General features: G+C 38.1%; 1 protein-coding gene across 2 annotated transcripts in view; it reads left to right on the top strand.

Annotated features, from left to right (window-relative positions):
* Positions 1-14,605, top strand: part of Ppef1 (protein phosphatase with EF-hand domain 1) — a 124,933-nt gene that overhangs the window by 77,458 nt on the left and 32,870 nt on the right. For both annotated transcript variants that reach the window (XM_037199093.1, XM_028873261.2), the window contains one exon: positions 534-580. In XM_037199093.1, the coding sequence (XP_037054988.1) occupies positions 534-580 (47 nt within the window). The remainder of the gene's footprint in view (positions 1-533; positions 581-14,605) is intronic.

Here is a 14,605-nt window from a genome sequence, read left to right on the forward strand (position 1 = left end):
GTTCCCTGAGATAAGTACTTTTGTTGCACTCCTGAGCATTCAAATGTAGGCAATACAGTGGAAATCACTCTGAGATTTAATTTTCAGTTGAGAGTATGCTGGGTTTGAATTCTAGCTCTGATTTTGGTGGCTAGGTGACTGGATAAGTTTCGTTACTACTCTGAGCCTCCTTTGGAATATAAAAATGATGACAATACTACTCATCTCACAGAATGGTTGTTGAGGATTGACCAAGAAAATAAACATAAAATTCTTAGTATAGAGTTTAGCTGAGAATAAATGAAGCCCTACATAAATGTCTGGAGCAAACAGTTCCAGATTTCCAGATACTGCCCCCACCCCTCTAGGCACCAGAGGAGGGGAAGAAAGAGTCCAGTTGAAGCAAGCTGCATATTGAATTAGCATCATTGACTTAAGGTGGAAACCCAATCCCATGAGAATACTCAGGGTATTTGAGACTTAAAATTCCATAACAAAGTAAGCATTGTATCTTGGTGCCTACTGAATAATGATTTTTTTCATTTGTATTCCAGGTGATTTGCATGGGAAATTGGATGATCTTTTGTTGATCTTCTATAAGGTAAATGATTGCTTTCCTAACTATTTGTGCTTTTGGTGAGTGAGGGCAGTCCTAGGGCATATAACAATATTAGTTTTGTTGTATGCATGCCTGTACACACAAATACAAATGTAATGTAACAGTTTTTTTAATCTTAGAAGCTCAAAGATTTGTAGAGACATGTCTTTTGATTTTTTTTCACACATCTCAGAGATTTGCTAAAAAAAAAATGTAATTAGATTCTTTGTTCAACATTGTGGCTATCTGTGTATCAGTTAGAATGTGTACCTTTATTATGCCATAGAGGTTGAAGTGGTACAGGATGAAGAGGAATGTAGTCTGTTTTATTTTGCTTGGAAATTAACACATCGCATAATGAGGCTTCTCCTTGATTGCACACTAATTATGTGTGAAAAGAGATTCCTTTAGTAAGTTTCAAATTGCTGTCTTTCCTCCCTCGATTCATCAGCTCTGAGTTCAGTGGCTCTGCTGGTGTGTCATCTTTTTCACGGAGGGTATAACATAGTGTGGCTGCCATGGAGTCGCTCTGGATCCCTTTGACTGGATTCACTCTTCTCTCCAAGCCGATGATGACATCTAGAAAATTGTTCCTGGGACTCCAGGGCTATCTTTTAATACTGCTATTCTAAATGTCTCTTTTTGTTTGATGCATTTATTATTCACCTATGTTATCCTCGTGACTAGCAAGATTAACCACAATTAAGTTTTTAGCTTCCATGTTATCTTGGGCTTCCATTCCATACATTATCTTATGGATAAAATAATGGAATTATCCAAGAGCATTTTTATTTTTTAATTCTTATTTATTATATTTTTATTTAAATTTTTCATATAATATATTCTGATCATATTCTTTCCCTTCTCCCAACTTTTCCTAGGTCCTCCCCATGTCCCTACCAACTCAACTTCAAGTTCATGTTCTCTCTGTCTCTGTCTCTGTCTCTGTCTCTCTCACACACACACATACACACACTAGCAATTTTACTGTTTTTTTAAGACAGGGTTTCTTTATGTAACAGCCCTAGCTGTCCTTGGACTCTCTTTGTAGACCAGGCTGGCCTCGAACTCACAGAGATCTGCTTGCCTTTGCCTCCTGAGTGCTGGGATTAAAGGTGTGTGCCACCATGCCTGGCTTACCCAGCAGCATTTTTAAAGAACTACATTATAACAGAAGTGCAATCTTTTGTTTTATTCATTCATAATGGCAACTTGGAAGAAAATGGGGTAGGCCAAACTAGAAGTAGGTCAATGGATCTGGCACTTTGGAGCAGATTTGGATGAGACTTCCAGCAGCCTAAACAAGGAGGGTGTTCATAGGAAGCTGAAGCTCCCTAGACAGTTGGTGGTACAGGAATTTTAGACAAAGGCTTACTGGTAGGGAACTGAGGGAGTTAGGAAAGAGAACTTCTGGCTATCAGCCATAGGAGTCAAGCCAGGGAAGGAAGGAAGGAAGGAAGGGGAGGGGGGGGGGGGGGGGGGGGAAGGAAGGAAGAGGCCAGTGTGGGAGGAATGGGAGTATTGAAGGATTAGAACGCTCACTAGGTTCAGGGAGTAGCTGGAAGGGCCTTAGGAAGCAGGATGGGTGGGAAACTGCAGGAGCAATATTCCCAGGTGATATGAGGTCTGAGGTAGAATCAGAAGGCAAGCTACAAGGATGAGTAAAAAAATTATCAGCAACAAGGAGGGCAAGTACAAGGCAAAAAATATGTGTTGAATGAATTGGCCCCGTAGACCTAGCTAGAGCGGAGGAGCTGAGCAAGAGATGTAGTCAAAGGTTCTGGGTTTGAAAGCAGGCATGCAAAGTGTTAGGCCCTCCCCTGCCTTGACCCCGAAGTGTTTATCCTTGGAGGAAATGGGTTCTTTTCTTCCAGAGTGATGCTGGAGTCAGGGGTCCAGCAGCATCCTTAAAGGAGGCCCACATTGTGGAGAGAATTCTTTCTGGATGAGGTGAATTAGAGAGAGCTTATTTACTATGATATGGGGATACCCCTGGCCAGATTGGAAAGGTGTAAGAGATGAAGGATGGAGTGGTAAAGGGAAGTCTCTGGTTGCCCAATGTGAGGAATATTTCTCTGACTTACCATAATACTCCATACTAATTGTCCAAAAGTATGATCTGAGGACGGGAATATGGAAAGCAATAATCACAACTATCTGGCAATAGCTAGAACGATCTGGTAATAACCAAAACTATCTGGCAAGTCTTTACCTAGAGACTTTAGAAAAGACATGAAAAATAAAATGGTTGAACAAGTTAAATGGGGAAAGTGGTCTCTAAATTCCAAGGCATTTGGAAAAGAAACGTTTTCAAGGGGGCGCTGAAGGTATTGGGGTGTGATCAGACACTGAGTCCTGGAGTAGAGAGGTCAGAACAGAGTATTCTGACACCATTCTTTAATTGCACTGGCAAAGTGACATGGAACATATAAAACTGGAAGGTGCTAATGTAAAGACTGAACAGGAGGCGGTGGGCGGTAAGAAACATAAAAGGAACTCAAGGTGAAAATATAGCATCCACATGGAAGCAAGAAACATCTCAAGAGTTCTCCAGTGACATTATGCAGGGAATGGAGATTAGAGGCCCTGAAGAAACAGAGAAGGAAGCATGGATTGTTTGGAGTGATGTAGAAGAGCCCTGGGTTAGAATTTTGCCAAGCTCAAGGTGAGAAGGTAAAATGCAGATGGGGCCTGGAATGAGCCATTTACATCACTTGCTTGACTTAATGGAGAGTGGAGGGAAGGACCATTGATGATGGCGAGGTTTCCCTTTGAAGAAACTGCAAAGAGATCTATGGCCAACGTGAGGACTATATTAATCAAATTGTATTTATTGGCTGCTGAGTTACGAGGTAAGTGCTTTTAGAGACAAACTCCTGTATTAATGCATTTTCCAAGTGTCCTTTTCCTTCTGCAGCTAAAACCAAATGTGGGAAGTAAGCAGGCCCAGATGCTTTCCTTTCTGCCATCTTTATAAGACAAGCTTAGCATACCCCAAAGTGTCCCCATCTACCATTTTAACCTTTGAAATGTGTGCTTCATAACCCTGATCTGAGCATGCTCAAAAATGTGTCCACTGTCTTTCCTTCTTAAACTGAACATGCTCAAAAATGTACTTCCTGAGTGAGTGTTCCAGGAACGTGCCCACCCTTACAGAGATTTCCCATGTAAAACCCCTATGCTGCTTTCACTGGAAGAGGATGTTTCACTGGAAGAGGATGTTTCACTGGAAGAGGATGTCTGCTGTTCCCTTACCTACCACAGGGAGCAAACTTCCCTCGCGTGTATTTCTTGGTCACACCTGTTTTGGTTTTATGATCACCAAGATGTGAACCTACTGTGTTCAGTTACTTACTCTGTCTAATATTCATGCTCAATGAGTTTATTTTAGTGGTGTGTGCCAAAAAAATAAAAAATGAGTAGCTATGTGAGATGATAGGTATGTTGATTTCCTTCACTATGGTTCCTTTTTGAGTCTTTGTATGTAGCCTGTAACATCATGTTATATATCTGAAACATATACAATAATAACCTTTTAAAAGGAAGAAAAATTTTTAAAAGAAATAATAACATTTTAAAACTTTTAAAAGGAAGTCAGGAGTAACTATGATAAGGTAGTGAGGGCAAGGGAGTTTGGCACTAATATCATTAGTATTTTTAACAATGGCACAAGAAAAAGTGCTGAAACCTTACATTCATACGTGTGCGTGCGTGCGTGCGTGCGTGCGTGCGTGTGTGTGTGTGTGTGTGTGTGTGTGTGTGTGTGTGTAGTTTCAGTTTTTGAGACAGGATCTTGCTTTGTAACCCAGGCTGTCCTCAATGAGCCCAGGCTTCCCTAAAACTCAGGATGATTCTACTTTGAATGCTAAGATTACAGATCTGAATCACCATGCTCAGCTTATTATTATTATTATTATTATTATTATTATTATTATTATTACTGTTTTGAGACAGGGTCTCACTATGTTGCATTGGTTGGTTTGGAACTCACTCTGTAGACCAAGCTGCCTTTGAACTCACAGAGATCCTGCCTCTGTCTCTGAGTGCTGAGATTAGAGACATGTGCCACCATGCCAAGCCTCATATTATTATTTGAAAAGCATTTATACTAATTGAATAAAGTTTTTTTTTATCGTATTGGGGGAAATGCCTGAGAAGATGCAGTTTAATGGTATCAGGGAGAAGAAATGGCAGGAAGATCTTATGATGATGCTATAGGGCCTCAGCCTATGACAACTGAGTACCTACGATAAAGACAGTGACGTGAAGAGTCAGGACAAAAGACACATGCAAAGAAGCACTCTCTAATTTCCAAAAGTCAACGTTTTGGCCCTTTCTGTCTCATTTTGGTCTGTAATTTAAATGCAGAATGGTAACACTTTGCATGAGGGTGGTCCTACATAAAACCAAGTATACAAACTGTTCTAGAAACTGTGTTTCCATATCAGGAAAAGGATACCTCACCTCTCAGGCTGTCAAACTTACAACTGCATTCCTTTCTTCACTGTCGCTCATATGGTTTCAAACGGAGGACTGGGTTCAAATCTAATCTCTTGACCTCTTGAAAGTCATGAATCTGTTTGACTATTCATAGGATAGGCCATAGGCTCTAACTCAAAGATCATTTATCATATATCACAGAAACATTTTCTCACACAAGGTCCACATAAATTTGCCTATCTTGCTACTCACCCCACATACGATTGGTCAGTAGGAAGAGATGAGGCACAAGTTGGCTACAATGGCAGCAACAGAAAGTGAACATGCTTCCTTATGGTAAGAGGAGGTGTGTAATTATAAAAACAACATTACCATGGACTGAGTAATATTAGGAAGCATGTTAGACTTTGCAGACGCACCCGAGGGGATGTTTAGATCAATGAGCCTGTGTGACGAAGAAATTTTTAGGTTGTATGGCATATAGTCTGTTAAGCAGATGAACAAATGACACATTTTCCAAATTCCCAACCAAGAAGGTTAAAGTAACTCACAAACTATTTTAACTTTGAAAGGAGTAAGTTTCCACGACCTGGATAGTGAATATAAACAATGCTTACAGTATAGATGAATCTTATTGTGACATCAGATACAAAGGTTTTTTACTCAGGGTTGTAGCAGGTGCACAGCTAGGCGCTAAGTGAACACTTCAGGGCATGGTAGGATTTCTGTGACGGGCTCTGATTCTCACTGCAATGTTTTGTTCTCAGTTAGTGGAACAACAGGTCACTGAATCCCTGTCCAGTGCAATGATTCACTCCAGCTCATTGGCAGGAGCTAGGGGTTGAGTCATGTTGGTGTGAACCCTGGTCTCCAAAGCTTGTTTAGAGCTAGCTAATGGTCATACTTTAACTTATGTTGATTTTATTATTATGCTTTAAGGGAAACAAATTTTGAATTTTGCAGAACAGTTTGCTCAACTGTATCCTGTTGGAAAATTTTAAAGCTAGAAATACCTGATGTTTTTGTCTTCCTTTGGCCAAATTATTCTTCTCCGTCAACCCTAAAGAAACCAGAAGCTTTGCTTTAATGAAAAATTCTTATTCACCTCTCAGTTGGCATTTTGCTATAACCTTTCTTCCTCATCAGTTCCTCTGTACATTATGATATGAGCAAGGCTATATGCTCAGGTTTGGTCCAGGTCAACCAAGTCTGACCGACAGCAGCATTACTGGAATGCCTTATCACTTTACTTTTCCCTTCCAAGTGATTGGTTTGGCTCAAGACTTTGTTTTACAAATGCTAGGGATTGAACCTAGAGCCTCCCACATGCTAGGCAGACACTCTACCACTGATATCCTCAATCCTTTATTCCTTTTTTTTTAATGTTTGAGACATTAGACTCACTCCAAAACCCAGACATGACTTAAACTTGTGATCTTCCAGCCTCATCCTCTTAAGTAGTGGATTTCAGGGTGAAAACTTTTAACATTCTATCTGATCATGTGCAAAAAATGAATCTTTTCACTAATTTATTCACTTAGTAAGCTTTTTACTTGGTCTCTGTGGTGCTGAAGGCATAAGCATCATGTACAAACTAGAGCAACATCCAAAAATGGACTCTAGGGTTCATTCATTTCATACCTATTAAATACCAGTTATATATGAGATAATATGCTAAAATTTGGCAACATAGTATGACTAAGAGGAAATTATTGCCTTGACAGAGTTTAGTGGGAAATTTGATTGATAAAAAAGATATGATACCCTGGAATCAGTTCCTAGCACAGATATGGAGGTGGGGACCATAAGGAACAAAAGATAATTGAGAGAAGGTGTATTATTATGATTGGGATAAATTTGAAGTTCTAAAGGAGCATATTGGCGGGACACTAACTTCACTGAAGACTTCCTGGATGAAGTGGCTAGTTTTTGTGTTTGAGGCAAGATCTTGCTGTGGACCAAAGTTTGATCTCCAACTTGTAGCAATCCTCCTCCCTCAATTTCCCAAATGCTGGGACTCCAGGTGTGCGGCATCTCACCTGATTTATCATTTTATTTTATCTTGAGACAATGTCACTGTACAGCTCAGGCTAGCCTTGAACTCAAAATCTTTATCCTTTAGCATTCTGAATACTTGTGGGATTACAGAAATGTACTACAATGCCTCGGTTAAGGGACAAGCCTTTTAAGGGAGTTTAATCATTAAGTAAGGGCCCAAATCATAAAGGAAATTCTTGAAGGGTAGGGAAGACTTTGTTATATATTTTCATGTATTATACTGCAATTTCAGAGCAATGATTGCTTTTGAGGAATTGTTCTTAGGTTTTTGTTTGTTTGTTTGTTTAGTATTTGACTATCCTTAATATTTTTGTCATTTAGCACTTTAATATTGAGATATTTTCAGCTCACACAATCCCATCTGGCTTGGGAAAGAATTTTTCCCCTCTAGGTACCATACTCCTAACCACAACAGACCTTTGCTAAAAGGGCACCTCCACTTATATGTCTTCAAATGTAATTTTATCATCAAGTGAAGCAATTTACATATCATTAGTTAGGTCATGTTTTTAGATTTTATTTTCTGAAAAGGTTAAGTCTAATCAGCCACTTTTGCTTAATTGGAGTGACCAATTTGAAATACTTCATTTAGAGCCTCAGTCTTGCTAACATTATAAGACATTTTCCCTCGCTGAATGGAAAGCTTGAAACTGTAAATCAAGTATTAGTGGATTAGTTTGTTAAATTGGTGCTGACAGTGGTGCTCCTGAAGCTGAAAAGGAGCTGGCAGTGATCACAGAGCAGCAGCTAATTAACTCTTAACCCTGTGGGGATCATACTGATGCTGTTTGTTGGGTTCCATGCTGTCTTGTTTCACTTTTCTTCCTTTCTTGCCCACACTCCTCCACGTCAGCCCATGCCCATAGCTTTCCCACTGTGAAGGTAATCAAACCCTTTATTCCCAATCGCTGGGATACTTCATGCTGCCACTGGGATAAAGTCGTTTCCTTTTTGAGAAGAGTAGATCTTGAAAATCAAGGTTGGAAAAATGAAAGTTGCAATATTGTGGAGTTGAAGTCCAGATGTTATTGTTTGATATGCTTTAGGGTATGTCCAGATATGTTGAAATAACCTCCAGATGTCTATTATCAAATGCTTCGGTAGAAAGTAAGCGAGAATATAGAAAAATGTCTCATCTGTTGTGTGTGTCTATTTAAGTTAATTATGTTCTGCTTCTTTTTTTCCCTTGCAGATCATCTGAGTGCTTTTCAAAACTATAGTTACCCTGGGTTTTCTGTAATTCTTGGCTTAATCTCCATGTCATGAGTGATGTGTTATTTATTAGCTACAGTGCAAATCTGAGTTTACTGGAACTGAGTGAAGAAGTTTTGCTCGTTTGAAAGGAACTGAGAGAGCTCTCAGTAGCAGGAGCCTAGAGACTCATGTAACTAAGGAGACTTAGTTCCTTTATTATTTGGAGACTAAAATGTATTCTAACTTAGATTATGCAAAGTAATTTGACTAATCCTGAACAAACAAGACAGAAATATATCCAAATAAATCTTGCCTTTCTTGAAGCCATTGTCTTGAGAGGATTAACAGTTAGGTCAGTATACATTTAAGATTTCTTAATTTTTTTTTTAAATTGTGGAAGTGGGGAAGTGGTAGTGGTGTCTGTGCATGCATGCATGTGTGTGTGTGTGTGCATGTGCGTGTGCATGTGTGTGTGTGTGTGTGTGTATGTGTGTGTGTGTGCTCACTTCTGCTAGCATATATGGAGGCTCGAGGTTGACATCAGTGTCTTCCTTCATCACATTCCACGTAATATTTTGAGACAGGGTCTTTCAAAGTACTCGATGCTTCTTGTGTTGGCTAGGCTGGATAGCCATTGAGTCCTAGGATCCACTTGTCTCTGTCCCCTAGTGTTGTGGTTACACACATGTACCAGCACGCCAATCTTTATGGTGAGTTCTGGGAATCTGAACTCAGGCCCTCCTGCTTGCCTAACAACTAGTTTACTCACTGAGCCTTCTCCTCAGCCCTCATGTGAAATTTGAGTCTTGCTTTCATTTTTTTCTTTGAGCCACTGCTTATCAAGAGTACAACTGTTAATTTCTAAGAATCAGTTCATGGAGCAAGAATTTTTCTAGTCACATTGTATTATTTCTTCCAAATATTATTGGATTGTGATATAAGAAAATGCCCTGTGAGATATTTTTCAGTTTGAATTTATTAAGGATTTCTTTTAGGCCAAGTATAAAGTTAATTTTCACCAAGTTTGCATGGGCATCTGAAAAATTAATTATACTGTATTTGTAAAATTTTCTATATATCTATTAAAGTTTATTGTTTTTTCAATTTGTATATCTTTTCTATTTTAGTTGCCTAAGTATGTGTATTGCGTATTACAATAAATAGTCACCTTCATACTTAGTGCCTTGAAATGACAAAATTTAGTGTCTAAGTAAGAGTTTATGTGGGTCTGAAATTTGGGTGCAGCTTAGCTACATAATTCTGACTCAGGATTTCTCATGGGATTCTAGGTAAGCCAGGGCTGTGGTCATCTGAGAGACTGACTGGATCAAAAGAGCCTATTTTCAAGAAGACTAACTCAGGTCTAGAGAGAAAACAGAGTAGTTAAGAGTACTCCTCCTGCACAAGACCCATGTTTGGTTCCCAGCACCCACATGGCCTTGCACAACCATTTTAACTCCAGTTCAGGGCTTCTTTTGGCCTCCCAGAGCACTGTACACACATGATGTGTGTGTGTGTGTGTGTGTGTGTGTGTGTGTGTGTGTGTGTGTACAGACAAGCACTCATATTCACAAAATAAATCTTTAAATCTTTTGAAAGTACAGAAAGAGACTCATACAGCTCTAGGTGCAGCATTTCATTTTCTTCCTAAACTCATGAGCCTCTCTACAAGACTGGCTGAACATTCTCATGACAATAGCAGTTGGTTTTCCCCAAAGTGAGCAATCTAAGAGACAAAAAGAAGAAGCTGCACTGTCTTCTATGATTTAAGTCTCTAAAGTTTCACATAATCACGTCTACATTTTTTTTCTGTTTATTAGAAACATGTTATTAAGTCTGTCTCACTCAAGGGGAAGAAAATTAGATTTTACCTTTAAAAAAAAGTGTCAAGAATTACCTTTGTATTGTTAAACAATTTATTTTTGCACTTATGGTTAGAATATGAAACAAATATTCCTTCTTTGTATATTGATTACAAGTTCATAAAATGTATATTGTTTATGAAGTGCTTTTTATCCTGTTATAATGAAACTTTATGATTTTGTTAAACGCTTTAATGTTTAGGGTGCTAGGGATCATACCCAAGCCTTCTGTGTGCTAGGCAAGTATTCTACCACAAAGGCACATTACCACCATCACCTGCTTTTGAGCCAGCGTCTCACTATGTCACTCAGGCTGACCTTGAACCTTTTCTGTAGCTTGAGTTAGCTTAACACTTGTGATCCTTCTGTTTCTACTTCTCCAGTACTAGGATTATAGATGTTATGATACAGCACCCAGTTAACATTTTAATCTTAAATTCTATTTTGTCTCCTGAAATATTTCCATTTTTATCTTCTCTTTGTTATATCTACCTGTTTTTAATCTTCTCTAACCTAATATGTATATATTTTCAGAAGTAATATTTACCTGAGTTTTTGTTTTAACATAGCTTTCATATTTTAATGTGAAAATTTAACTCATTTACATGTTTGAAATTTTTCCTTCTAATTTTTAAAATTGAGTTTGAAAATTTAACTTTTTCCCATTTATTCTTATTTCCTTCCTATTATTGATGTTTCTAATACATTGTGTGTATTTATTAAATAGTTAAACATTTATTTTTACACCATCTTTCTTACTTAGGGTTACTATTGCTGTGATAAAACACCACAATCAAAAGCAAGTTGGGAGGAATGTTTTTTGTTTGTTTGGCTTTGGTTTTGGTTTTGGTTTGCCTTATGCTTCCACAGCACTGTCCATAACTGAAGGAAGTCAGGACAGGAACTCAGCAGGGCAGGAACCTGCAGGCAGGAACTTATGTAGAGCCTGTGAAGGGCTGGTACATACTTGCTTATTCCTCATGGCTTGCTCAGTCTGCTTTCTTATAGAACCCAGGACTACCAGTCCAGGGATGGCACCATCCACAATGGGCTGGGCCCTCCCACATCAATCACTAATGAAGAAAATGCTTCACAGGCTTGCTTATAGTCTGAATTTATAAAAGCATTTTCTCAATTGAGTCTCCCTTCTCTCTGATAACACTAGCTTGTGTTGATATAAAACTAGCAAGTACACCATGATTCTCTTTTACTGAATAAATCATTCATTTCTTATGTATGTATGTATGTATGTATGTATGTATGTATGTATGTATGTATTTTTAAGACCAAGTCTCATGTTATATGGTCTAGGCTGGTGTTAAACTCCCTTTGTAGCTGAGGATGACTTTGAATATCTGATTCCATTGTCTCCATTTCTCAAGTGCTGAAATTCCAGTTGACTGCCATCATGCTTAGTATTGTGTGGTACTAGGGACTTCAGGCGTGCTGTGGTGGTTTGAAAGAAAATGGCCCCCAAAGAGAGTGGCACTATTAGGAGATATGGCCTTGTTAAGGAAGTGTGTCACTGTGGGGGGTGGACTTTAAGGTCTCTTTTGCTCAAGTTTCCCTCAGTGTGACTATCAGTCGACTTTTTATTGCCTGCAAGATGTAGCACTCTCAGCTCCAGCACCACATCTACCTGCATGCCACCATGCTCCTCGTCATGATAATAATGGACTGAACCTCTGAAACTGTATGCAAGCCACCCCAGTTAAATGTTACCTTTATAAGAGTTGCTGTGGTCATGGTATCTCTTCACAGCAAAACCTTAAGACACATGCTAAGCTAGCAGTTTACATCTCCAGCCCCATTTTTGAGATTCTGAACTTTAATTTCTGTCTATTGAATCTGAATAATGTATTTGTAATTTTAAACAATTTCCTCTTCTGTTTCTAGAATTCTTGCTTAGTAATTAAATGTAAGTTTGATAATTTCATATTGACTTATGTTTAATAATATATTTGAATACTAACTGTTCATAGTTGTATTCTGTAGACAGATTTTTCTTTGGGCCACTAGCTCACAAAAAATGACATGGAGACTTATTATTAATTATGAAAGCTCAGCCTTAGCTTAGGCTTGTTTCTAACTAACTCTTATAACTTAATTGACCCATATTTTTTAATCTGTGTTCTTCAACATGTTTGTTATTTCATCTCCATTTTGCCCATCCTGTTTCTTCCATTTCTGGCTGGCGATTCCACCTTTCTTCTTCTCTTAAGACCTCTTTGACCCAGAAGTCCCATCTAACCTTTTTCCCTGCCTAGATATTGGCCATTCAGCTCTTTACTAAACCAATTAGAAGGCACTTTGGCAAAGATACATCTTCACAGTGTACAAAAAGATTATTCCACAACATTTTCCCCTTTTTGCCTAAAAAAAGAAAGGTTTTTTAACTCTAACATAGTAAAACTATATACAATAAGAAAAACTATGAGATAAGAATTACATCTATAATGTCCAGTCCATTTGCATTTTGCAAATTCAGAAAAAAATACTATATTATCTATCTTATCTTGATGAATTTAAAGTTTTATGTCTAAAACATTTTCTATCATAGCTTGTAATACCATCTTAAAACTATCTTTTTAGACCTCAAAACATTTTCTTAGATAAACAATTTAAGCTTTTATGTCTCTCAACTTTATAAACTTTGTATCTTTTATGTAAGTTTCTTTTCTGAATTGAGTAACAAGGAAAACTATAAAACTATAACTATCTAATCTTCAATACCCATCAGAGACCCAAGAATGATAAAATATTACTTGAGTAAACTGGAAGTGCAGAGAGAGTGACTTCCAAAATTAAGAAATGACAGAGACTTCTGGCTGCCTGGATAGTCATCCAAGGTTCCTCTCTAACATTGGGGCATCTATCTTTGTTTGGCCTATGGGCCTAGAATATCTGACAGACTTTTCTATGAAGCAGGATTTTGAAGGACTGTCCTACCTTGTCTTGACAAAGTTAAGCAGTTGCTTTCCTTTGTGTCCTGCTTGTCCATTTTGAACAGCATACTGTCAGTTGAGGCAAGGGCAGTTTCTTGTCGAAATGGCTAGCTTTTGCCATAAAGAAAGCAAACTCCAGATGGAGGTTCTTTGATTCCCATCATCCTTTTATGAAGCAGATTGGTGCTGCCAGGAGCAGAGGTGTCTCATTGTCATGAAAAGCCCTATGTCATTAAAACATTAAAATGCCAAATTCTGTTTGAAGACCATCTATCTTTTTAAAATATGTCTCTGATTAACCTTGAAAATATACCTAACATTACTATAAGTTTGATTGTTATAGATGACTATTAACCTGTATTTCTTTATTATCCTAAATATCTTTTAAGGACTAAAACTTTACATTTTAAATGAGCTGTATAGGTACAATACTTTAAACAAGAATGTGTGTGTGTGTGTGTGTGTGTGTGTGTGTGTGTGTGTGTTATAACAAAAAATGACCTTAAATTTGATACTGTGTGGTATAACAAAAAATGACCTTAAATTTGTATCAATATACAAAAATCCAAAGTAAAATATTTAAGACTAGTGGTTGTTCAAAAGTAGGCTCAACAATCCACCCTTTTATCCCATCATTTCTGTATTATATCTCCCCTTTTTCCCTTCAGAATAGATTCCTGAATCTAATCTCCTTTGTTTAGTTTTCTCCCTGACCATGACCAGTGACAATGTGTAACTAATCACCCTAAATGATGACAGCCATAGCCCACCTAACAACCAAAAGCTACCTACCCCACCTATTGGGAATGTGGGCATTGTGTTCTCTAAACTGACTGCTTCCTGTTGTCTATGGGTGATGGCATCTTTAGGGAACCTGAGAAAATTGAGATAATGGTCAGTCCTGGGAAAACTAGCCATAACATTTGCTGTCCAGTCTCTGTGCAATGGGAAAGCACAAGGCTTATCTGAAGTCCTGGCTAGAGTAGTCTGTAAGCTGGACTGTAGCAGCTTAAAAGTATTAATAAAAACTGAGCGATTAGGTCCATGCTGGATCAGAGACAGACTGGACAGCTATCTCATTGCATTTCTCAGCTGTCTTTTTAGACTAAGCTCTGATTCATAATGATTCATGAACTGTTCTTGAAAGCTAGTTAAAATGCTAAAAAATGCTTTATTTTATTTTATATTTTTTTTTTTATTAAATGTTTCTGATTAAGGCTGTCACCATCAGCCAGCAGCCTTAAAGCTGTTCTTGATACAGAACTCTGAGGAAACTGCAACAGAGGCACTGTGAGAGGCTGGATCACCTGGGCTACTCATTTTCATTGGTGTCTGATCCCCTTCATCTGAAAACACAGAAACTTTTTCAAAGGTAACACATATCTGTATTAACACAAGTATGGACTGCACGTTGTACATAAGCCAGCCAAAGATGACTTTTGTTTTATGTTTGAGCAGGTAAATTATACATACCTGTGTTGTAGCTTTTTTAGGTTTATTTCTTTATGTCTGTAGCCAGGATTTTCAGG

The sequence above is a fragment of the Peromyscus leucopus genome, chromosome X (genome assembly GCF_004664715.2).
Source record: "Peromyscus leucopus breed LL Stock chromosome X, UCI_PerLeu_2.1, whole genome shotgun sequence".
Classification (NCBI taxonomy): domain Eukaryota; kingdom Metazoa; phylum Chordata; class Mammalia; order Rodentia; family Cricetidae; genus Peromyscus; species Peromyscus leucopus.